Consider the following 27,028-nt stretch of genomic DNA (forward strand, 5'->3'; position numbering starts at 1 on the left):
TTCTGTAGCCCAAACTGGTCTGGAACTATGCAGTCCAGGCTGATAGGTTCAATCTGCTACTTATATCTAAAGAAATAAATATCTACATAATGTGAGGGGCTAGTGTAATGATGCTATCTGAAGAACTACAGAGGCGGGTGACTGGGAGAAGTTCACTGGCTTCTACCCTGGCATATGCACCCATAGTCTTACTTCATTTCATCTACCCACATGGCAGATAAAAAATACCTCACATTTTATAATTTTCATCATATATTTCATACTCTTTTTTTGCTCCCCCCACAACCAGGGTTTCTGTGTATAACAGCCCTGGCTGTACTGGAACTCACTTTGTAGACCAGGCTGGTCTGGAACTCAGGGATCCAACTGCCTCTGCCTCCCACATGCTGGGATTAAAGCTGAGTGTCACCATTACCGAGCTAGGAATATTCTTGTTAGTTTCTTTTTCAAGAGTCATACAGCTGAGAATGGAGGTATACAGTTTTAATTCTAAAGCTTGAGAGGCAGATGATCTCCATGAGTTCTAAACCAACGTGGTCTACATAGCAAATTCAAAGCTAGGCAGGGTCACATCATGAGACTGTCTTAAAAAACAGAAAACCATGCATATTTCTTTTTAAAACTGTATCTATTTTTGTCTATTTCTTCAATGAATTATGCCTTTTAGTTTATATAGAAGCTCTTTTTATATGTGTAAAACAATCACCTGCAGTAAGTATTAGCTTTTGGTATTTTTCATTTGTTCCATCTTTCTTTTTTTATTATTTATTTATTTATTATACAATATTCTGTCTGTGTGTATGTTTGCAGGCCAGAAGAGGGCACCAGACCTCATTACAGATGGTTATGAGCCACCATGTGGTTGCCGGGAATTGAACTCAGGACCTTTGGAAGAGCAGGCAATGCTCTTAACCACTGAGCCATCTCTCCAGCCCCCATCTTTCTTTTTTTTTCTGCATACTTCCACTTTTATGGAGCTGACACTACTTTTTATACTGTGTTTACTTCATTGGTTGCTTCTAAGCTCAGGTAGACTCAGAAAGGTTTTCCAAACTATGCATATGAAGATACAGTTCTAATTTAATCTGGTTCAAATTTATAGTGTAGGGAAACATCCTAATTACATTTTTTCTATATATCAACCCAGTTTCAAATCTAGTTACTAAATTTATCTCTTCTCTCTCTCTCTCTCTCTCTCTCTCTTTCTTTCTTTCTTTCTTTCTTTCTTTCTTCCTTTCTTTTTTAAATTTATACCTCAGTGCTTCGGATAGAACCCAAGTCCTCCTGTATGTTAGGCATTGTTAAATTCCTTATATACAAATTTATTTATGGGGTTACTAACCTGTTTCACAGATAATACCCCAAATTTTTAAACTAGACAGTTTACATTATCTAGGAATCTGTTTTTAGAATTCAGACATAACATAGCTCACTATTCTATAAACAAGAATGCCTGAGTACTCCTGAACATAAATGAATGAAGTAATAGCCAAAAAAATTAGTGGAATTAAGTTCATCTTTCCTTCCAAGGAAGTCGTAACAGTTGAAAAGCTGTTATCAGAGAATATAAATTAATGATTTCTGAATTGCACACAACAGTGTTTTTTAATTTGTGAGCTTAAAAACAAAACAAAAAGATTGCTAATACAGAGTTAAGTTCATCTTTTCTTCCAAGGAAGTCGTTAACAGTTGAAAAGCTGTTATCAGAGAATACAAATTAATGATTTCTGAATTGCACACAACAGTGTTTTTTAACTTGTTAGTTTAAAAACAAAAAGATTGCTAATATAGAATAATTGACAATTTTATGTTTTACATAAAAATAAGTATCTTCTTACTTGTAACAAAAGCAGCTGGAGAAGATGATCATCGCGACTATACAGACAGCCATGGAAATGAGCACAACCAGCCATCGAATGCTGCCATCAAAAAATGGACCTGAGGATGGAAGTCAACAATGAAGCAAGTATAGCATCTTTCTGCTGCATCTTATGAAGGAGGAGAGAGTCACTTAGAGGACTGAGTTCTAGCTAGCTTAGTTATTGTTAAGGACAAAGAAAAGAAATTACAGAGAATCATGCCTGACCTACCTATAATCACAGGAGGCAGTGTAGGCTGCAAATATTGGTTGCATAAATTGGTCCGACAACATTCTATTGTCCTGCGTAGCTGGGCTTTTGGTGAATCCTTTAAGAAAAGTAATGGTAAAATTAAAGTACTTGACATATTAAACTGAACACAGACATCTTTAGTATTGGTAAATATAATTTATAATTCAGTCAGAGAAAAGCTCACCAACCCTAAGTTAAAAAAAATATTAGCTTGGCTGGGCAGTGGTGGCGCATGCCTTTAATCCCAGAACTCAGGAGGCAGAGACAGGCAGGTATCTGTGAGTTCAAGGCCAGTCTGGTCTACAGAGTGAGTTCCAGGAAAGGCTCCAAATGCTACAAAGAAACCCTGTCTCAACCCCCACCACACAAAATTAGTTGGGTGTGATGGCTCACAGAACTTTGGGAAACTCAGAGGGCAGAAGGCAGGAGGCAGGAAGATCTCTGTGAGTTTAAAGGCATCTTGGTCTATAAATCGAGTTCTAGGACAGTTAGGGCTGTTATACAGAGAAACCCTGTCTCCAAAAACAACAACAAAAATATTACTGAAAATTTAATTTTTTGGTGAAAATAAGATTGTGAGATAATTTTCCTTAAGATTATATAGGTAAAGACACTAGATTATAAATTACAGAGGAAAAAAAAATTTTAATGGTCTTTATGTTAAATGTTGGTATGTTTAAATTATCATTCAGCTAGCTGCTTTTAGCTTTAAAAATTATCTGCTAGAAAACTGGTGTAGGAGGTTCTTCTGTCTATGTGTTACTTTCATTGGTTGAATAAAGAAACTGCCTTGGCCTTTTCATAGGGCAGAACTTAGATAGGTGGAGTAGACCAAACTGAATGCTGGGAATAAGGGCAGTGTAGCAGACACCACGATTCTCCTGCCCGAGACGAATGCTGGTTAGATTCATGCCGGTAAGCCACAGTCAAGTGACTCTGCTTTCTTCCTCCCAGAATTCAGTTCTGTCTCCCCGCCTACCTAAATTCTGCCCTATCACCAGGCCCAAAGCAGTTTCTTTATTAACCAATAAAAGGAAGAAAGCAGAGTCAAAGTGAGAGTGTCACCATGGAGACACCAGGTCAGACATGCTAAATCTTTCCCGGTAAGCCACAAGGTGAACACAGATTAATAGAAATGGGTTAAATCAAGATATGAGAGTTAGTCAATAGGAGGCTAGAGCTAATAGCCAAGCCGTGTTTTAATTAATACAGTTTCTGTGTGATTATTTCAGGTGTAAGCTAGCTGGGAGGCCGGAACAAGGGACCCCACCCCCTGTAACAGTGAGCCACTATGTGGGTGCTGAGAATTGAACTCAGGATCTCTGGAAGAGCAGCCTGTGCTCTGAACCACTGAGCCATCTCTCCAGCCCCTAATTATCATACTTTTAAACATATAAATGAACAAATGCTTCCTTTTTTTGTTGTTCTTTTTCAAGACAGGGCTTCTCTGTATAATAGCCCTGGCTATCCGAAAATTCACTCTGTTGTAGACCTGGCTAGCCTTGAGCTCTCAGAGATCCACCTGCCTCTGCCACCTGAGTGCTGGGATTAAAGGCGTGCACCACCACTGCCTGGCTCAAATATGAACAAATACAAATACAAAAAGCAACAAAACTATTCCATCCCCATCCACTTGTATCAAAGGATCAACGTTACTAGGAAGAGTGAAGGAGCTGTGGCATGGAAGCAGAGTGGGTCAAAGACATAAGGGTTTAGTTGGCAAAAGTTCAATGTCTTGAGAATACAGCACAACTTCCAAAGCACATGTGGCTGCATTCAGAAAAAGAAAAAGGCAGGTTAGTGAATAATAGAACTAACTAAATAAGGGGCGGTTGATACTATGAGCTATTTCTTTAGAGGCTGAGAAGACGTGTGGAGGAAGTAGTACGGAAACAATTCTGCCTGCATACTAAAAGGCTGTGATTTTGAGAAGTCAGGTCTTTTTGTGCAACCAGAGATGGGGGAAGAAACTCAGTCACTTGCCCAGTGACTTCAAGTACAAACCTATCACTGAAGTTTTCTATGAATCCAACCAGTTCTGAACAGAATTAATTTGTAGACAAAGCTGACATTATATACTGTTCTATACAGAGCTGTTTTTGAAAAACACTGGCAGGATCTCTTAAAACAATTCACATATACAATTAGAAAAATCTGAAGGAATCCTCTCTGCTGCTGCTCTTTTCAAACAGCTGCACAGAAACCTTGTATTTATTCTCTTCTACTTCTGTGATCAAATACCATGACCAAAAAACTCACAGAGCACTGAGTTCATTTTGGTTAGCGGATCTAGAGAATTAAGAGTATATGATGGGGGGCTGGAGAGATAGCCCAGTGGTTGAGAGCACTGGCTGTTCTTCCAGAGGACCCGGGTTCAAGTCCCAGCACCCATATGGCAGCTCACACCTGTCTGTAACTCCAGTTCCAGGAGATCTGATGCCAATGTACATAAAGTTAAATAAATGTTAAAAAAAAAAGAGTATATGATGGTAGAGCAAAGGCATGGCAGCAAAAGCAGAAACTAAGCGCCCACATCTCAAATGGCAAGAAGAAAGCAGAGAGAACTAGCAGAATGTGAAGTTTTATATTCTTTTGTTTTTCAAGACAGGGTTCCTCTGTGTAATCCTAGCTGTCCTAGAAATTACTCTGTAGACCAGGTTGGCCTCAAACTCACAGATGAGGTTTTATACTTTTAAAGCCTGCCTTCAGTGACACACTTCATCCAACAAAGTCACATGCCTTATGTTCTCCCAAACAGTACAGACAACTGGGAATCAAGTATTCAAATGCCTGAGACTATGCAAGACATTTTATTCAAATCACCACAAGAATTCAATATTGTTGTCTTGGGGGGAAAAGGTTACTATCCATTATTTTAAAATCTTCTCAGTAAACTTTACACTCCAGAAATAAATGTGACTATCATTTTTCTGCATTAAAACTTTCTTAAAGTAAAGCAATCCGGTACTTGAATTAGGAAAATCCTATTACTTAACAAGTCAGGCTTTCTTCAGCAAATCTGTTTTGTGAGCATGCAGTAGTATGAAGAGCAGTCCACTTGTGCTAGAGGACTCCATGCTGTTCACCAAGTGGTACCCTTCTTTATTTCATGGTGACAATTAGATCTCACCTTGCACTGAAAATCAGAGCCTTCATACTTCATACACCCAGAAGCTAATGTGGTTTCTCCCTGATCATCTTCTTCTATAATGGCAAAGCAATGCCCATTAGTTCTACAATAGAGAAAAAAAATACAACTCCATATTAGAAAGAACAGGGTATGGTTGGTGCACATCCAGAATACATTCAGGCTAAAGCAGGTGGATCTTGCATTTCAGGTCACCCTGACCTAAATAGAGAGATTTTAATAAAGAATGCCAGAGAGACAGCTAAGTGGTTAAGGGCACTGTCACCGAGCCTGATGACTGAGTTTGATCTCCAGCATCCACATGGTGGAGGAAATAACTAATTCTGGCAAGTTGACATGTGCACATGTGTACAATACACATACATACCAAATAAATATAAAAAATTTTTAAAAGACTCACAAAAGAACTGAAGATATGTGAAATGAATATGTCTTTCAGTACCTTGGGGTTTTTTTTTGCATTTAAACTGCATTGTTACATGATTTATTAGCAAAATCAATTTAGAAATAAGCCAAATCAAGGGTGGTGTGCTTTAACTACGGCTTAAAGGGGCAATGAGAACTCTATGTCAAGTAGGAAGGGAGTTCTACAAAATAAATGCTCTATGTGTATGCTGTTATAAACTGCTCTGCTAGTCACACTCACGACCACATCCTACATATACATGGTGACAAATGAAAACAAGCTCTTCTGTGCAACATTCGGCAGCCCCCAATAACACAGTATGTGTCTTAGGAAAAGCAGACAACTAAGATTCTAAAAGGTTCGTTGTAGTGAATGTGACAGGAAAACAGAAACAGTCTCAATAGTTTCATTTAAAAAAAGTTTACATATATTTTAGTTTCATGACGTTCTACCAGTTTAATGTCAGTGTCCTTGAATTTTTTCCTTAGCAAATGTAGAAATGAAAATAATATAATTTCACAGATCAAGTTCTAGGCATTGTCTAGTCTATACAAAGAGCACAGAATGTTAGTGAACTACAAAACTTGGCCTTCATTATTACTTCTACAACAAAAAGACAATTAATTGACTGATGAAACGGAATTACACTTTATATTTTTGTTTTCTCGTGGGGGGAGGGGAGTGTGATTCAGAAAGTCAATTCTTCAATGTGCCCTCAAGATATAGACTATGGGCCAGAGGATGATTGAGCAGGTAGAAGTGCCTGCTGCCTAGACTGACAATCTGAGATCCATTCTTGGAACCCACATAGAAAAAGAGAGAAGAGACTACTGCAAATTGTTCTCTGATCTCTTCAAGTACATCTACACATATTATGAATACACAATATATGTGTGTGTGTTTAAAAAATATGTACTCCAGTTACACGACCATCCATAAGTGGATTGAAAGGTTAACATTGAATGGTTAACATAAAACTAAGTAGGAAATGAAAAGTCATATAAAACAGATGTGGACTAAAAAGTCCACAGAGAAATAACAAAACTGTCACAACACCTTTCCTGTACACCTATGCACTACGACAACTGGCTAAGGAGACGCTGGGTAAACTTTTTATTTTCTTTTTGTTAATCCACAAAACAGAAAACGTTTTCTACAATCAGCAACATTAAGTTCATGATTAAAAAGGTCACGAAAGAAAAGAAAAATAAGGCAGGCATGGTGCTACATGCCTTTAATACCAGTACGAGGTAGTAAGTAGATGCAGGTGGATCTCTGTGAGTTTAAGGCCAGCCTGGTTTACATAGTGAGTTCCAGGATAGTCAGATCTATGTAAAGAGACCCTGTTTCAAAAATCAAAACAAATAAATCAGCTGTATCATGATATGATTAATGATCATCAATTGTTTAATGATAGGTAACAATATTTCTATATTTAAACCAGGAATTTTCTTTTTCTTTGTAAAGCTACCATATACAAATGGGGGGAAAGCTTGTTCGAGTATACTTTTCATCTAACTCTTAAGGACTGAACCAAATACTTACATGCATGTGTTATTAATAGCATCATCTGGGCAGTGTCCTGAGCAATAGCACTTTAAGAAAGGTAAGGTATCCTCTGGTGCTAACGTCACTCCATTGTCTGGCTTCTTCTGGTCCAAGTCTGATTTCACACCAGTGCCATGGAGCATACTGTCTAGATTCTGCCCTGTATTAAAAAATGAAATTTGTAAATAATCATTCTTGGAAAGTTGTTGAATTAGAGTCTTCAATAAAAAAAGCTTCTGAGTTTTCTTATCATCATACTAACAGGAGTTAATACATCTTAAAATAAATTTGATAATACCAATTTATAAATTATTATATACAGAATTACCAGATGCAGCAGGATGTAAGGAGATTGCCCAGTTACAAGTTGTATACCAATGAAAGACACACAAATGACAAAAGATCTGTGGTTCTGAGACAGAGCAGAAGAACTCTCTCCGTAAAGGTACTTAGCTAAGAGCTAAGCACTGGTAAACACTTTTGAGAATGTTAATTCCAGGACAGATCCCTACTATAAGGGCCCTTTAGTTTTAATTTTTCTTTAAATAAGCTAAACTATTTGAAACAGCCAACTGGCCATCTGATTAACAACTGTAGGCCCCTCCCTGGTCCTGGTCGCCCTGAGTGAGGAGCTGTCAAATAAGCAGCCCTCCTTCCTAACTAGCAGTGCCGTCACTGTGACAGAGCAGCTGTTTTGAACACCCCAGGGACTTCTCTGAGGAAACTCCATAGCAGCTGCAGGTACCACTGGAACCACGGCTACTGCCGAAGTCACAACCCAGCTTCAGGAGCCCTCACCCTCACAAGTGCTCCAGGCTCCTTTATCTTGTAGGCATTCATAAAGAACTTAAAAAAAATAAAAATAAAAACAAAAAAGCTACTCCTAAGTTTTGAACCAAAATCAAAATTAAGAGTTAGGAGGTGGCAAAGAGTTCCACAGTGGCCAGAGGCAGACCCCAGAGACTCTGAAGGACTGCAGACACACTGAGCTGGTGAGAAAGCATGAAAAGCTAAGTTAGGGATCCTAGGCAGTCAAAGAGTTCCTGAAAGCATCCAACGGTTAAGAGCCAGGGGATCAAATGTCTTAAGCTAGAAGTCTACAATACTAGCTGCTGAGGACTAGTTTTCAAGGCTCAGAATGCGTTCTGATCTGAGTATCAAGAGCATTAAGAGTCTAATTCTCAAAGTCTGGAATCTGAAGTCTCCTCTGAAAACCTGACCCATAAGCCCATGGAACTAAGGAGTACAGAGGTGCCAACACTCAGGAATCTGCCCCTGCCATATTTGTGACACTCATGCAATGGGACCTCCAGCCTGCTGTTGACAGTTACAATTTACTAGGTAGAAAATGGGGAGAGATTTCAGGAAAGACTGAGAAAATTTCTAATGATTTCAGAAAGGGGGGGGGCGCAAAACTCCTCTAATTTTTTGGTTCAAACTTGTAACTATATTTTAAAAATTCTTTTTGAAAGTTTCTCTGAAAATGGAGCTACAAAGCACCTTACAGAGAACTCTAACTGCCTAAGTAAGGGAACTGTGAAAACATGAAACAAACCCTGTTTTCTGCCTTTCATCCCAGAGTAACTGGTTTGAATCCAAACTATGCTATAGAAAGCAAAAGTTGCCAAAAGCTTATATAATAAAATAAGGATCTTGCATTATAGAGTTTCTGGCATCAAATGACAGGTAACAATATACACAGCTCTGAATTTTGTAGGTGAAATCACCTGGCCCTTCCAAAAGAAAGAATGGTAGAGTCAAAAGGATTAGATAAGCAAGAATTTCACTATAAAAATGAAGTGGTTCAGTACTAAACTCAATTTTAAATTTAACAATACTGATAAACTACAAAAATGAGGAAAATAACACATACATACACACTGACAGCAAGAAAGCATAATGTAAGAGTTAGAAATTCCGTAACTTGGATTATTATTGCTTCTTTGCTTTCTGAGACTGGGTTTCTCTGTGTAGCCATGGCTGTCCTAGAAGTCACTCTAGATTAGGCTGTCCTTCAAGTAAGAGATCTGCCTGCCTCTGCCTCCCCAGTGTTGGAATCAAAGTTGTTCACCATGACCGTGCGACCATAACTTGAATAGCAATGACCTTAAGTTTCTCATACTTAATATTCAGGAAAGAAATTTACTTCTGAATAAGTAGTTGTTAATAGAAACAAATACTGAAAAGGAATATCTGTAGGCCCATATTTCTATATGGTATGGCAGCTGGCTCTAAAGCCATAGACTACGTCTGAGATGGTCACATAACCTTTCAGGTGGGGTATTGACCTAACCTAACAAAAAGTCAGGATGTTGTTGCTCCTTTCTTTGTAATTTGGAGGATGCCTGATAGAGATGCTAATTCAAGCCTATGTGTCAGTCAGCATACACAGCAGACAGGTGGTTGTGGATGTGACTAAAAGCCATTCACCTGGTTACCTAGGAGACAGAATGCTAATGTATTTATCCCTTAGTTGATGTTTTGATATATAAGGCTGTTTGGAGAATAAAGCAGGAGGAATTCTCTAGCATGTAAACTCTGGACTTCATGAGTGACCACTGAGAATCTCCCTCCCAAAAAAGCCATGTGAGTTGTGTCTTTATTCCCGCGCCTCCATGCAGGTCCAGAGAGATAGTTTATGTTGGGGTCTGGTCAAGAGACTTAATTTATTGTCCAGGCTAGCACCGGACCTCAACATAATGGTGCCCAACGTGGGGTGGATCTACGAACCCCAAAAACAAAAAATAAGTGACCAGACATGAGGAACCCACGAGAGAAAATTTCACCACAGCTGGATATGTGAGTATTGAGCGCTCAAAAACAGAGATCAGAAGTTAAAGAAATGTAGAGAAGCAGGACAAAATTTAAATCGGGAGTAAAAATTTGTAAATAAGTATATATATGGGATAAGGAAAAAGTATTCAGTTATATATGTAGGCAAAGGAAGTTAGAGTGGAGCAGAAACAAAGGCAGAGATATTTAAAATCTGTAAGCATGATAGACGTGGAGATACAACTTTTACTGCTTGCTAAATGGGTAGGAAAAGTAAAGAAAAAACAGCTTTTGGCCCAAGAATCGCCTTGGTTACTGCTGAGATTGAGGCGCCATGTGCTGGCTAGCTGAATCTAACCCACCTGCGGGTAAAAGGCAAGCAGGAGACAGAGTAAGTTTAGAGAACAAATTTAACCTCACGCACTCAGTACCACAGAGTCAGTTCATAAAACAGTGGAGACCAACAAATATCCTTCAAAGGTAAGATCTGTCTATGTTATGTGTCCCTCAGCCCCTCACCATGACGTCCTTTCAGACGGAAGTACTGTTAACACAGTGGCAAAGCTTCTGATGATCCTCCAAATGGCTACAAAATGAAAAAAGCCTCATTTATTTTAACAACATCAACTGTAAAAGATGGGGAAGAATGGTAGGGTATGAGAAGGGAGAAATCTGCAGGCTACAAATGAGAGACATTCTGGTCTTTTGTGAGTTTCCTAATTAGGTAGGTGAATAATCTTTATAAACTTATTTAAGTATTCACTTATTTAAGAAGGCAGTAGGGTTGGGAGGTGGTGGTGTACACCTTTAATCCCAGCACTCGGGACACCAAAGCAGAGGCAGGTGGATCTCTGTGAGTTCGAGGCCAGCCTGGTCTACAAGAGCTAGTTCCAGGACAAGCTCCAAAGCTACAGAGAAACCCTGTCTCAATAAACAAAACAAAAGGGGGGGGGCAATAGGACTCAAGGTTTTAAAATCCTGATATAGTTAACAATAACAAAACAAAAAAAGCATCAATTTAACCATAGAGGACAAACGTGTGTGGTGTAATCCAGATTTGGGTGACACACCTGTAATTCCAATCCTTGGGAGGCTGAGACAGGAGTTTTAGGCCAGCCTATGCTATAGTATAACAAACACCTTGCCTCTTACAGAACATCAACAACAACAAATATAGTAAACAAGATGTTGCCCATAGTGATGTGGGGGCAAACACTTATAATCACAGCATTCATAAAGCAGAAATTATCTGCAAAATTTTTTCAAATGACACATAAAAAAGTTTTGATCTTTAGCACACAAAAGTGTTAATTCTTTGTGTGGCTGATTTGTTTTTTGTTTTGTTTTTTAGACAGTCTTACATTCAGCGCTGGTTGTTCTAGATCATACTACAGGGACTAAAGGTGTGTGCTAACACTCCTGACTAGAAGTGTAAATCATGTGAGGTCATTCCACTCAATATAAGTTTACTACGGAACAACTTGAGTTCAAGGAACTAAACATCAACAAAGAAAATATTCCAACTAAAAAATGTGATATACAGATCTAAATAGAATTCTCAATAGTTGAATCTCAAATGGCCAAACAACATTTAAAGAAATGTTCAACATCCCTAGCCATCAAAGAAATGCAAATCAAAATGACTTCACGATTCCATCTTACACCTGTCAGAATGGCGAAGATCAAAGACACAAGTGATACTTCATGCTGAAAAGGATGCGGAGCAAGGGAATGCTCCTCCACTGCTGGTGGGAGTGCAAACTAGTACAACCACATTGGAAATCAATATGGTGGTTTCTCAGAAAATTTGGAATCCATCTACTTCAAGACTCAGCTATACCACTCCTGGGCATAGTATACCCAAAGGACGTTCCACCCTACCACAAGGACACTTGTTCAACTATGTTCATAGTAGCTTTATTCTTAATAGCCAGAACCTGGAAACAACCTAGATGTCCCTCAACTGAAGAATGGATAAACAAAATACGGTACATTTACACAATGGAATATTACTAAGCTGTTAAAAACAATGACATCATTAAATTTGCTGGCAAATGATGAAACTAGAAAAAAAAAAATCATCCTGAGTGAGGTAACCCAGACCCAAAAGACAAACATGGCATGTGAACACTTACAAATGGATATTAAGTATAAAGGATTATTGCGCTACAATCCATAGACCCAGAGGGACTAAGGAACAAGGAGGGCTGAGCGGCAGTGGAGTAGTGTGGGGGTTGTACATGGGAAGAAGAAATAGATTTTTCTGGGTAGACTGGAGTTGGTGGGGATGGGGACAGAAGAGAATGGGTAGCGGGGGTTGAGGGAGAGTACTGGGAGAGATGACTATAACTGAGGTCATTGCACGCATGAGGTAAAAACCCAGTGCAGTGTAAACTCCTAGGCATCTACGAGGGTGACCCTAGTAATGGAGGATATGGAGCCCGACCCAGCCATCTTCTGTAACTAGGCAAGGCTTCCAATGGAGAGTGGATACCAACCCAGTCACAAATGCTTTGACCTACTATTTGCCCCACCTGCAAAATGTGCAAGGGTGTCACACTTTGGGTGTGAGTGGCCAACCAATGACTGATCCAACTTGAGATTCATGTCATAACAGATAGCCCAGATCTGCCACTGCCTGGAGAGTCAGGCCATGTAAACTGAATAATTCAGAGACCGAAAATTAGCATAACCATCATAAGAGAGGGTTCATCCAGAAACTGATGGGAACAGATGCAGAGACCCACAGCCAAAATTAGGCAAGCTCAGGGAACCCTGCAGAAGACAGGGAGGGAAGGATTGTAGAAGCCAGAGGGGTAAAGGCCACCACAAGAAAACAGCCCACAGAATCAACTAAGCAGGGCCATCCGAACTGGCAATCAGGAGGTTGTATGTGTCTGACCTAGGTTCTCTGCGTGTATGTTACGGTTGTGTAGTTTGGTATTCTTGTAGGACTCCCAACAGGCGAAGTGGGGGCTGTTTCAGACTCTTGCCTGCTTTTGGAAACCTGTTACTGGTTGCCTCATTCAGCCTTAATAAAGGGATGTGCCTAGTCTTGTTGTAAGTTGTTATACTATGTTGGGTTGATAGCCAAGGCAGCCTGCTCTTTTATGAAGGAAAAAGAGGAGGAGTAGATCATGGGAAACAGGGAAGTGGCATGGAGGGTGAACTAGGAGGAAAGTAGAGAGAGAACACAGTAGTCAGGGTATAATATATGAGAGAATTAAAGAGATAGAGAGGTGTACCATACTATCTATATATAACCTGAACATCATAAAAGCATTTTGTTTATCAAAATGGAAATTTCCTTGGGTGATACATTATTAATTTATCTTCACAATCATGACAACTCTGGTTCACAGTGATCAGCAAAACCTAACAGAAAGGCACTGTATTATGGATTTTCACATTTCACAGATAAAAGTGGCTTGAGCTGAGGGGGCTCTGTGTTCTGAGCAAAGCAACAATAAGGCAAATACAAAGAAGGTACAGATTTCATTTCATGCTCATGCAATAACACAAAAATTTTAAAAAGCTTAATAATATAATCCAAATTTCCTCATGTGGGTAAAAAGATGACCCTTATTACTCAGTACTACATAGAAAATTATAATTTATAAAACCAAAGTTCAGAAAATGAAGATGGCAGGACAGGGACTGGGATGATGGAAAGCAAATTTAGCCAATTAGAAAGCTCCAGGTTTAGTTGGACACCCTTTCTCAGATGACAATGGGTGGGGAGACACCCAATGCCAACACTGATCAACACAAGTAGGTACACACGCTGTGCACAAACACTAACACACATATATACAAAAATTTAATTATAAAACAGAAAAAAGATGGAGGTGAGATCTACCTTAAAACCTTCTATAAAGCAATGTTAACCTTTCAGTTCAAATTACTGTCCTAATTAAACTACTGGGGGGGTATATGCAAATACAGTTCATATAATAGTAGTAGATATCACTATTAATCTCCAGTTTGATCTATGAAACATGGTACATAACAGAAGCCACATAAACTGCTTAGACGCTACAGAGAAATTTTAGAACTCAGCATAGACAAACAAGTACATTTATTTTCCAAAGTCTTCTTATGAAAATAAAACAAATTTTGAATTATTATTTGTGCTTATTCTTTGTTGTATTTTCAGAGAGACAGGAATTTTAAAGCTCAGTCTCAAGCACCTATAGTTTTGTGCTTTAGGCACTAAACTGCAGACTATTTATACTTAATCTCATCTGATCCTCACTAGACAAACCTCATGCCTGTGTTACCGATAAGAACAAAGGTTCAAAGAGGCTAAGGTTCTTAAAAAGGTGTCTATACAAAGTTCACACTTTCTTTTGGCGTGTTTTTTCTTTGCTTCTTCACTTAAGAGTTGTGCTGGTATGGATGACCTGTTTAAAAAGGAACAGGAACAAAGAGCAGATCAAGGCATTTAAGTGCTTTATATATACAGAAATGACTTATGAAATAAGCATCAATTTACCTTGAACATGAGAAATGATGGACAGACAGGCTCCCAGTAATCTGATGTAAGCATAAAGCTGAGTCATTGTTCAATGTCCACGTATCCTGTACACTGCCACTTTGATTTACTGGTCCTACTATTTCACTAATTTAAATGGCTTTACTGAATGAGATTTCCTTGCAGAAGAACAAAATCACTAAACGATGATTTTCACAAGCTGTTTTTTTCAGATTCCTGGAAAATAAACAAACAAACAAGGCAATGAATATAATAAAATTCTGCAAAGTTTTAGAGGGTGGAGAGGAAAACCAGCTTAACCAGGATTTTAAAGGCAGAAATATATTCTTGAAAATTTTGGTGTGTATTGGGGATCAACTCTAGCGCCTTGCACTGAGCTACAGTCTCAGATCTGTTGAAAGATATTTTTAAAGATTAAAGCTCGACTTTCAAGACACTGCAATTACAATGCTTAAATAATTTAGTACAGAGTTGTAGTCTCTCCTAATCTCAAATCAGCCACAACGAACATACTAAATCTCAACCAACTAGTACAGTGTTGGATACACATTAAGGTCCCTTTACTTGGGAAGCTGACAGGGCAGAGATACCTTAAGTCTGGGAGTTCTAAGACAAGCTGAATAACAGAAAGACAACTCCAACTCTAAAGAAAAGAAAGAAAAAGAGGGAAGAAAAAGAAGAAAAAATCCTCAATAGCTTTTCTCTGGTTGCTCTAATGTAATCAAATTATTCAGTTACTGAATTGAATGTTTCAGCTGGGTATGGTATGGTGGTATATGCCTCTAACTCTAGCACAGAGACAGAAAGGTTAACTCGGGCAGCAGAGACAGAAAGGTTATCAGTTCTAGCCAGTCTGGGCTATTCACCCGACCACCACTACCATCCACAAAGAAAGTTCCTTAGTACACTAAGAAGAAAATAGAAGACTGTGGTGGCAGCACATGCTTTTCTTGTTTGTTTTTTGAGACAAGGTTTCTCTGTGTAGATTTGGAGCCTGTCCTGAAACTCCCTCTGTAGACCAGGCTGGCCTTGAACTCACTGAGAGACACCTGCCTCTGCCTCCTGAATGCTGGGATTAGAGGTGTATACCACCCCTACTCCCAGCTTGATTTTGTTGTTTTTGTTTTTTCGAGACAGGGCTTCTTTGTGTAGCTTTGGAGCCTGTCCTGGCACTCGTTCTGTAGACCAGGTTGGCCTCAAACTCAGAGGTCTGCCTGCCTCTGCCTCCCAAGTGCTGGGATTAAACGTGTGCGCCACCACTGCTTGGCTGCTTGTTTTTTGAGACAGGGTCTTGCTATATAACTCAGACTGGTCTACAACTCTGGAACTCAGTGGTTTTCTTGTCTCAGTCCTTCAAACACTAGGATCATAGCCATATACCACCATGCCTTACTGGCTTAAAAATCTCCACATACAACCCCTTACCGATTGTTCTTTCGGAAAGGATCTTTTCTACCTGAGGCTGGCAATTAATTAACAAAGTTCCCATAACTGCTTCACAAGAAAAGTATAACTGAAGTGGGCTGAAGAGATTAAAGATCACACACAGTGATAGAGCTATAATTCAAAAGGTCTATTTCCAGACTCCATTATTAATTGCTACTCTATATATTATATTAATTATACTATATAATATGAAATATACATTATATATTGTAAAGTATTTAGGATTACAGTGGCACAGAGCAGGTACTCAATAAAGTTTCTTCTTCTCAGACATGTCTATGTCATGGTCTGGTATATATGAGGAAAGCATTAACTGTGAGAAATTCTTATAGTTTAAGAATTTGTGGTAACTATAAAATCAATACACTATTTGTACTAAGAACATTGCTAAACTATTAACGTAATCTTACTAGGTATTAGTAGAAACAAAATATAACTACAAGAATGTAAGACATAAAAATTACTCCACTTACATACAAATGGGATCAAGGGTCACAGAATATAAGAGGAACAGATAGCAGAAAGGGAGAGAAAACTAATCCATTAGATCCCCTCAAATTCTCAAGTCTTATGTAAACAGAGTTCTTGCCATTGGATATTAATCCCTAATTATTCATTAAGAGCTTCTTTTATGCAACAGTCTACGTATCAAACACCAAGAATATAGTCATAACAGAAAAAAAAAACATCTCTCATGGAGTTCACAGACACTAAATGAGACAGCTATAATACTCTGACAAAGGTCAATCACAGCACGGGGGTGGAGTTGTTTGTGGGAGGCTCTGCATCTTGGGGAAGAAAATAAAAGATGGAAATACTTTTGACATAGAGTAAGGCACTAAAAAATGAAATGTAAGCATATTTTCACTAAGTACAAGATAGGAAAAATGTGAAATCCTGGAGGGTCCAGATCTTTTCTAGATGGAAAAGCCCTTGGAAGCAATGCTGAGGATTAATACTTACGCTTCTATGTGAAAATCAAGCTAAAAGTCTATGCAAAGATTCCTGAGAATCAGACAAATAGGGAGCAACGCTTCTGAACCGTGAAGAATATGACAGTGTAATACAAACAAGTTGAAAAGACAGAAAGGACAAGGATTCTATGAAAGATTTACGTTTTCTTTTCTCTTTTTTTGGTTTTTAAGACAGGGTCTCTCTGTAGCTTTGGAGCCTGTCCTGGAACTAGCTCTTGTAGACCAGGCTGGTCTTGAACTCAGAGATTTGCCTGCCTCTGCCTCCCGAGTGCTGGGATTAAAGGCGCGTACCACCACACCCGGCCAAGATTTCAAAGTAAGAGAGATGAGTATCAGTTATCCGGTTTTTACATAATGAACTAGAAAAGGCAAGAGCAGAAGCAAAGCAGGGGTGAGAAGACATGAAAATCTAGAGAGTGATATTTTGTGCAATTTTGGATAGCGGTTAAGATCAGGGTGGCAATAGTTCAGTAAGTGGATACAATTAAAAAAACAAGACTCTATATATATATATATATATATATATATATATATATTACTTGATAATGGTTGGATGCAGGGGTCAAGGAGCATGAGTCAAAGATGATCCCCACACTGCTGGTCTCAGCAATTACTAAAATGTGAATAAGCAGATTTTTAGTCAAAGTGAAGAAAAAGGGGCTCAAGGGTTCAGATTTAGACATCTGAGATTACCCAAAAGGAATGTGTGCTGGGCATCTGACTCTCAAGCTTAAAGGAAACATCTGTGGCTAAAGATACAAATCTTCCATTATGTCAACAGCACAGAGATATTAAAAGCCAAGAGTCTTTGGATGAAAGAGTCCCAGAGCACTGTTTAGTTAGAAATTGCACTAATGGCCAGGCACGGCGGTGCATACCTATAATTTCAACACGGAAGGCCAGGACAGAGTCAGAGATCAGCATTGGCTACACTATTAAGACCCTTATCTAAGCTCCCTCCCCATAAGTCAAAGATCACTGTTAAGATTGGACATATGGTCCACAACTGCTTTGATACATTCTCTAGAGAGTGAAGTCTAATTCCCCTCCCTAGAGTATGGACTAGACTCAGTGACTCATTTCTAATAAGTACGGTGTAAACATGAGTGACTTGCTAGGTCAACTTCTGCCTTGATGTCCTCGAACTGAAGCCAGCAGCCCTGTCCTAAGCATATTCGAGCAGTCTGACAAGGCTTACGTGGCAAGAAACAGGTGCGCCAATAACCACTTAAGCCTTTAGAACTGTGTTATTTGGACATTTTGCTCACAATTTTATGAAAACCTTAAGTTAGAAACACTCTGACCGTGATGGGTTCTTTTCATTTGCTTGATCAATTTTTGAGACAGGGTCTTGAACTGAACCCAGGGTAGCCTAAAATCTGTGATGATTCTCCTGCCTCAGTCTCTCACGTGCTGGGAATTACTGTCAGGTGCCACCATATCCTGATGCCTTTGGTAGATTCTTGATAATGTATGTGATAATAAATGTCAGCTATTACTATTTCGAGATCAACAGACAAACTAAGACCATTGTGAGAAATATATTGAAATATAAAAACTTAATCACCATCAAAGAAGTCTGAAAAAGGAGTCAGGTAAGAGAAAAGACAGAACACCCAGAAACTTATAACATTGTGGACAATACGCTTCTTCAAAGAAAGAGCCAAAGCATGCTCTGTTTTAAAATTATTTTCATAAGACTCACTTTAGAGGGGTAGAAAGCAGGCACTTTGTTTTTGGAGGGGGGGATGGGAGCTGAGACAAGGTTTCTCCATGTAACAGCCCTAACTGTCCGGGAACTAGCTCTGTAGACCTTTGGGGATGTGTTCCTTCATTACTAACCCAGGAGTCAGTACCTCGCACCCCAGTATTACATATTCAGTAAGTAGGTGTCACTGCTAGAATCATTAGTAGCAATAAAAATGGGAATTTTCCTTTGTCTTACAGTAACTGTTTCTACAACCATAATACAACAGCAAAACTGTTAACCGATTTTATTTCTTTATGTGGGGGTGGGGATTCAAGAGAGGGTTCCTCTGTGTAATAGCCCTGGCTGTCCTGGAACTCACAGGACGGTCTCAAACTCATAAAGATTCACTGGTCTCTGCCTCCCAAGTACTGGGATTACTTGTGCGCTCTGCCATGTCCGGTATAACCTGACTTTATAACCATACTGAGACATCATTTCATTCTAACATTTAAAAATAAAATATATGTGCGTTAAATTGCTAAGAATCTCACCAGAATCTTAATTTTTTAAATTATTGTGTGGTATTTGAGTGGAGAATTTAGAAGACAACCTTTGGGAAATCAATACTGTCCTTTCACTGAATCTGGGGATGAATTTGGGATTGTCAGGTTGGAGAAAGCAAGGGTTTTTATCAGTTGAGTCATCTCACTTGTCATTAGAATCTTTACTATAAATTAAAAATATCTGTTTTGCAAATGTCACTAACAGAGGCTAAGGAGATGGTCCAGAGTTTTGATCCCCTGTAGGCACATAAAAACCACTTGCAGAGCCCGGCAGTGGTGGTGTAACCTTTAATCCCAGCACTCGGGAAGCAAAGGCAGGCGGATCTCTGTGAGTTCGAGACCAGGCTGGTCTACAAGAGCTAGTTCCAGGACTGGCTTCAAAGCTACAGAGAAACCCGGTCTTGAAAAACAAAACAAACAAAAACCAACCAAACAAACAAACAAAAAAACCACTTGCAGTTCTATGCATCTATAAAACTCAGGGCTGGGAAGGTAGAGAGAAGAGTCTCATGGGGAACATGCTGAATGCCCTAGCTGGGAGTTCCTCCATGTTCAATGACAGAGCAGGTCTCAAATCAGTGAGAGAGAACAAACACACATGCACAGACACTTAAAATGCTGCATAATCAAAATTGTAAAATGATGCATGGATCAAAAAGCTATCAAATTGACATTAACAATTGTACCTATATTAATACAGTTTCCTCGGAAAAGTAACATGAGCAAAATTAGGAGTCTTTTTTAAAAAAAGATTTATCATCATCATCATTATTATATTGGTTCTTTAAGACAGGGTTTCTTTGTGGGTAGTCCTGGTTGTCCTGGAACTCACTCTGTAGACCAAGCTGGCACTGAACACACTGAGATCATCTGCCTCTGCCTCTCTGACTGCTGGAATTAAAGACACATGCGCCACCACTACCTGGCTAAAGAAAGAAAGATTTATTTATTATATGCGTTATGATTGTTTTGCCTGGATTTATGTCTGTGTGTGTGTGTCTAGTGTCCTGGGGCTGGGATTGCAGACTACTGTTAATTGCTGTATGGGCTCTAGAAATTGAACTCAAGTCCTCTGGAGGAAGAACGTGTACTCCCAACTGCAGCAGCAACCCTCCAGCCCCAAGAATTTCTCAAGTTTAAAAAAAAAAAGTAAAATTTCACACACAAGAATGTTGAACTAACAGTTTAATCAGAATTGAAGAACAAATAGAAAAAACAAAACAAAACAGGGAAAGTCTGAAGTCAGCTGAAAAAACAAGCCTGAAGTCATTCTTTCCTTTTCCTGTCAAGCTTCCCCTATACCCTTCATTTTTTTCTTAATACTAGAAAGGTGTGGGAATTTCCAGCAAGCTGGCCAGTTTCCAGTTCCATAGTCGGCAAGGAAACCCTTTCCAGGGGTCCCCCCTTAGGCAGCTCCAGGCGCCTGGTCTGACAAGCTTTCTGAGAAGAACTATTCGGGCTGCAGACTTTCTGGCTCCACAGCCATTGTTTGCACGGCAGCTCTGCTCCTTATCCAGAGCCTGGATTAGCATAAGAATATGGCCTTTTCCCTTAACAAGCAATTCATCCATTTTCTTCCCCCAATTTCTAACTTCTTACTGGGAAAGTAAGCTTAACCCCAATATACACATGAGCAACTGCAGCAACGCTGGTCAGGGCTATTCTAGTCATGATTATTTTTGTAACAGTGAAAACACAATCTCATCCAAATCTGAAGAAAACATTTGCTTCAAGAGCTATGAGAGTGTATCTGTGACAACAAAAGCCTGCTTTTTAGCATCTAAAAGGAAGAAAATCTTTCAGTTTGAATATGAATAGGAAATAACAGTCTCTGAAGCTGCTGGCAGCTTCTCTGGGACCAGAAGACAAACGAGATTCTAGGAAACACGGAATGTTCAATCAGTCTTGTCTGAAGCCTCAATTACTCAGTCAGGAGTCAGTAGATTGTCGGCTGTGGTGGTGCACACCAGTACGATTTGCTGTGGAAGAGGCAGGCCACATTGTGTTAGTTAGAGTTCAGGGCCAGCCTGGTTCACAGAGTGAGTTCCAGGACAGCCAGGGCTACACAGAGAAACCCAGTCTCGAAAAAAAAACAAGGAAGGACAGAGGGGGTGGAGGGAGGGGAGGAGAAAAAGAAAGAAAAAGAAGGGATGGGGAGGAGGGGGGAGGAGGAGGAGGAGAAGCCCACAAAAGGCCAGTAATTCCAGTGAAGTTTTGAGGTCACTGTAAATTTTTTTGACAATCAAAAACAATCCCTCTGTGATGAGGATTAAGAAAGGCACAAAATCAAATAAAAAGAATTAAGAAGAAAGGAGGAAGTAGAGAGGGAGGGAGGGAGTAGAGAGGGAGGGAGGGAATAGAGAGGGAGGGAGGGAGTAGAGAGGGAGGAAGGGAGTAGAGAGGGAGGGAGGGAGTAGAGAGAGAGGAAGGGAGACTTGAGTACTCTAAATTAGTTTAACAAGAGTGGTTAAAAGAGCTTGCTGTTCCTTCTAGAGGACTCAAGTTCAAGTTCTAACATACAGACAATGTGGTCCACAACTATCTCTTCCTCCACCTCCAGGGGACCTAATACTCTCTTATGGTATTCACAGCACATGTGCATATATGGAAAGTGACTGTGCACGCATATATGGATGGACATACATGTACACACACACACAGACAGTCATAACACAAAGTTAAGTCATTTACAGGAAAATGAGTTTAGCTGGAGATAATTTAAAGAATAAGCCAGTCTCAAAGACAATTGTTTTTCTCATGGTTCTTATATTTTATATAGATACACAAAATCATGTATGTATTTATGATAAGTGTGGTGCTTTGAATGAAAATGCCTTCCATAGGCCCATAGTGAGTGACACTATAAGGAGGTGTGGCCTTGTTGGAGGAAATGTGTCACTGTGAGGAGTTTCTGAGGTCTCAGATGCTCAAGTCATGCCTAGTGTGGCATCCACTTGCTGCTGCCTGCCAAACCAGATGTAAAACCCAGCTTCTTCTCCAGCACTGTGTCTGCCTGCATACTGCCATGCTTCCCACAATGATGATAATGGACTAAACTTTCGAAACTGTAAGTCAGTTCAAATTAGTGTTTTCCTTTGTAAGAGTTGCCATGGCCATGGTGTCTCTTCAAGCAATAGAAACCCTAACTAACACAATGTGAAAGCAGAAGCAAACAATCTAGTATACGAAAAGGAACTAATGGGAGTGAGGAAGCATGGTCAGTGTATAATAAATGAAAATGTTCTTACATTTAATATGACACAAATAGTACAAAGTGATTTAATATTTTATCAGCAGCTATGTAATTTATTTTTCCTGATATTTCCCCTCTTATATTTACTAGGTCTGTGGTTGTCTACATCTTAGCTAACAGGGCTAGAGTTATTCGCACTTAAATCCTCAGCCATTCATAAGTGCTCCACCACATCATCCTATCACCAACCATTTCCACCTTCAGATTATACCCTGATCCCCCCACCCAAACATACTTCTCACAACCTCTTTTATTCTCTAATTTCCTCTATTTGGACTATTCAGACAACCACCTAAATGGTCTACAAATACCCCACAAGTACCTTTATTCACCACATAGTCACAACACAGGTAGAACAATCCTAATTCTGATCAGGATTAACCATACCTCTGTTTAAATCCCTCCAATGGTAGCCTGATTACCTTAGGGTTAAGTAAAAGCTTAGGTCTACAAACGTTCAGCAGACTCCAGTTCCACTACTCTATCTGCACTGACCTATGGCTATTCCTTAAACAAACTACAACAAAGGACTGACATAAGAAGAGTGCTGCCACCTACATCATTTCCCCAGGATATCAGAAGATATGTATTGTCATATGGCCTCTGAGCTAATTCAAAATCCTCGCCTTACTCTACCCTACGTAACCCTACCCAATCCTATCTAAACTGCACAGTAGTGTCAATGAAGGCCTTCTTGTTCTCCTCTCTCCTCCAGCCAGGTTTTTCTCATTAGCACTTGGCATACTTTGATATTCCATCTTCCCTATTTTATTTTATTTTATTTGAGAAATGATGACACCCTATAGTCCAAGCTGATGTAAAAACTCACTTAAGAATGCCAGGTGTGGTAGCACTCAACTTTAATCCCAGCACTGAGGAGGCAGAAACAAGGAGATCTGTGAGTTTGAGGCCAGCTGGTCTACAGAGCAAGTTCCAGGACAGTCGGCGTTACACAGAGAAACCCTGTCTTGGAAAAAAAATCAAAAAACAAAACAAAGCAAAACTCACTTAAGAAGGCCAGGCTGGTTTCAAACTCATTGAAATCCTTCTGCCTCGTCTCCCAAATGCTAAGGTACACTGATAAACCACTGTACCCAGTTTCATTTACTGTTTTCGTTTAATTTTTATAGACAGAGTCTTACTATGTATTCTAGACGGTCCTTCAACTTGTGATCCTCCTGCCTCAACTCCTATTTTGCTATGAAACACATGTGTGTAGGACACCAGGCCTGAGTCTTTGTTCTTTGTGTTGTTTACTGCTTCAGAGGATAGACATGTCTGCTATAGTCACACCAAACATGGGACAGACATCTAGAACCTTGTTTGGCACATAGTCGGTAACAAGTAAATACTTACTAAGATAAGAAATAACTGATTAGGGCAGAAGAAACTTAAACGCTATATTAATTATCTTTATTTTATAAAAAAACCAGACTTTTCTCCAAAGTAGGCAGGAAAAACAATAACCTTATTTTTATTACAACAAAACCAAAATGATTGCTGGGCACTGGTGGCGCACGCCTTTAATCCCAGCACTAGGGAGGCAGAGGCAGGTGGATCTCCATTGAGTTTGAGGCCAACCTGGTCTTCAAAGTAAGTTCCAGGATAGTCTCCAAAAGTGACAGTCAGAAAGCCTGTCTCAAAAAACAAAAACAAAACCAACCAACCAAACAACAACAATAAAAAGATATAAAAGTCTGCTCACTTCCAGCTCTGATCTAGTGGAAATTAATTTCCACTGTTTTCACAGCTATCTACTCAGTTTTCAGATAAAAATAAAAGATCTTAAGTAATTTAATTACATGTAAATATACCTTTCCCAAACTATACTGCTTATAGCAAGTATTGCCTGGATTTTATTTTAACAGCACCACAGTCATCTACCAAGTTAAACAACTGAATATATAAACACATAAATACCACACACACACTCCTTTTGTACAAACCATGTAACTGATTGACCAACCTACATCCACTTTATGCTTAAAAACCATCTTAGAGTAAAAACAAATTAGGTTCATCGGTTTATGTTAAACCTGTTTCTCAAGGATTAGGCTATACTCTACCTATAACCTTAACTACAAATGGTTCTGTGTTGCCTGCTTCAGGGAACAGCAACCATGCCTTTATTTCTTTTTTTTTTCAAAGTTTATTAAATTATAAAAGTTTCCATTTCCGCCCCTCTTCCCAACACCCTCCCACTCCCCCCACTCCCTCTCCTCCTCCCTCTCCATCCCTAAGAGCAGTCAGGGTTTCCTGCCCTGTGGGAAGTTCAAGTTCCTCCCCCCTCCCTCCAGGTCCAGAAAGGTAAGTATCCAAACAGACTGGATCCCAAAAATCCAGTATATGCAGAGGAAACAAGTCCCAGAGTCATTGTCAATGGCTTTTCAGAAAGACCCCATGCCAGTCACATTCAGAGAATCCGGCCACATTCAGAGAATCTGGTTGGATCACGTGCTCGTTCAGTCCCAGTCCAACTGGCCTTGGTGAACTCTCATTAGATCAGTCCCCTTGTATCAGTGGGTGATCGCACCCCTCGCGGTTCTGATTTCCTTTTTCATGTTCTTCCTCCTTCTGCTCCTCATTTGGACCTTGGGGGGCTCAGTCCGGTGCTCCAATGTGGGTCTCCGTCTGTATCGCCATCCATCGTTGGATGAAGGTTCCCTCTGGTCTTGCCTTCTTTGCAAGCCTTTATTTCAAAAAGTTATAACCATCTTGCAATCCTACCTTTGTTTCAAAAGGCTGTTGTAACTACTTTGCAGTTTTATGTCTCTGTTTTAGGAGGTCATTATGACTAACTTGCTATGCTTATCTTCTGTTTGTTTAGCCCCACCTATTTTGTCCATCAAATCCCCCATTTGAAAACCCCCACCCCTGAGCTTGTCTTTCCCATGTCCAATGCTGACCTCTTAAATCCTTCCTTAAAGGAGGCAACCTGTATTTACAAATAAAAAAACTTGCTTTAATTAATTTGATCATGATGATTTAAGTCCATGGTCTTTCTTCTCAATTCTTTGGGGTTAATAATAATCTAATTAGGGAAATGCCAGGAACTATCTAAATTTAATAATCTTCCAGTAAAAAGATACTGGCAACAGGTTCAAAGGTGGTGTGTATATAAGAACTGTATGTTCACTTTAAGCTGGCTACATCATTGAGGCTGGCCTTCAACTCCTAAACCTCCCAACTGCTGAACTGCTGGCATAACAAGTATGTACTGCTGTACCCTGCTGTAAACGTCTAAGAAAAAGTGAAAGAGCCAGGTGTTGGTCACACTTAGAGGCAGGCAGATCACCGTAACAGATAGTGAGTAGCACTGCGAGTAGCAGAAAGCTCTAATTAGGCCAAGGGATGATCAATGTGTACACTTATAACTTCAAAATCCTAGAAATAACAGAAGTTATAGGGTTTTTTTTGAGACAGGGTTTCTCTGTAGCTTTGGAGCCTGTCTTGGAGCTAGCTCTTGTAGACCACGCTGGTCTCAAACTCACAGAGATCCGCCTGCCTCTGCCTCCCGAGTGCGGGGATTAAAGGTGTGCGCCGCCACCGCCCAGCCAGAAGTTATAGTTTGAACATGAGATGTGCACCATTGGTTCATGTATCACAGGCACATGTGGGCACTACTGTTGGGAGGCTCTGGATGTAGAAGGGCGGGGTGAAAGTTATATTTAACCACCAGTCCTTGGCCTCACTCTGCTTTCTATCCATCATGAAGAGCCTCTTCTACTGCACACTCCCACTACCACGAAGTTTTGCCTCACCATGACCAAGGACTATGTATGTGTATACACATATACACACACATACATACAAATTGAATGAAAACACAGGAATGGTTATCAAATGAAGTCAGCATGCTAAATTTTATTAAACATAACAAAAAAGTGGAGTTCATCTATAAAACCAAATGATAATTCTTTGAAGACATATGAAACACACAAAACACACATATATAACATTACACCATGTAAAAATGAAGTCACAAGTAAATAATATTAAGATTGAGAGTCCTAGTAATAATTATAATTAGCAACATTCAATAATATTAAAAATAATATTAATGTCAACATTTAAGAAGTCTAACTGCTGAGAATGTAGCTAAGTAGTAGAGTAATTGCTTAGCATACCCAAGGACCTGGACTCAATGCCTAGCACAGTTCCCTGTACCCAAAGAAGGCCCTTTTTAAGGAGCTCTATTGGGTCAGTGACACTGCGTGGTAAATAAAGGCACTTGACAGGCATGAGGACCTGAGTCGAACCTGGAACAAACATGGTGCAAGAAGATATCTGATTGGCCCAAGATGTCCTCTGACCTCCATACACAATATGGCAAGTATCAACTCTCCACCACACAAATAAATAAATCAGTTTAATAAATGAATTATTCTATATATTTCACTTAATCCTAATACTTTGTAAGCAGGTACTCTCATTATGCATACCTTTTTAAAAAATAAATTTGAAAATCAAGAAGTTGACTGCAGTGATGGCTTAGTGATTAAGAGTGCTTGCTTCTCTTTCAAAGGACCTGAGGTCAGTTCCCAGCACACATACCAAGTGGCTCACAATCAGTTCCTGAGGATCTAGCACCATCTTCTGCCCTCTGTGGGCACTCACACACA

General features: G+C 39.6%; 1 protein-coding gene across 2 annotated transcripts in view; it reads right to left on the reverse strand.

Annotated features, from left to right (window-relative positions):
- The window catches only part of Bmpr1a (bone morphogenetic protein receptor type 1A), a 109,075-nt gene that overhangs the window by 21,211 nt on the left and 60,836 nt on the right, over window positions 1–27,028 (reverse strand). For both annotated transcript variants that reach the window (XM_085687857.2, XM_085687858.2), the window contains exons 3-7: window positions 14,481–14,696; window positions 7,211–7,373; window positions 5,242–5,344; window positions 2,091–2,187; window positions 1,839–1,938 (exon numbers count right to left, since the gene is read on the reverse strand). In XM_085687857.2, coding sequence (XP_085543983.1) covers window positions 1,839–1,938; window positions 2,091–2,187; window positions 5,242–5,344; window positions 7,211–7,373; window positions 14,481–14,547 — 530 coding nt within the window. In that variant the 5' untranslated portion in view covers window positions 14,548–14,696. The remainder of the gene's footprint in view (window positions 1–1,838; window positions 1,939–2,090; window positions 2,188–5,241; window positions 5,345–7,210; window positions 7,374–14,480; window positions 14,697–27,028) is intronic.

Source organism: Myodes glareolus, chromosome 5, assembly GCF_982192425.1.
Source record: "Myodes glareolus chromosome 5, mMyoGla1.1, whole genome shotgun sequence".
NCBI classification, from domain to species: Eukaryota; Metazoa; Chordata; class Mammalia; order Rodentia; family Cricetidae; genus Myodes; species Myodes glareolus.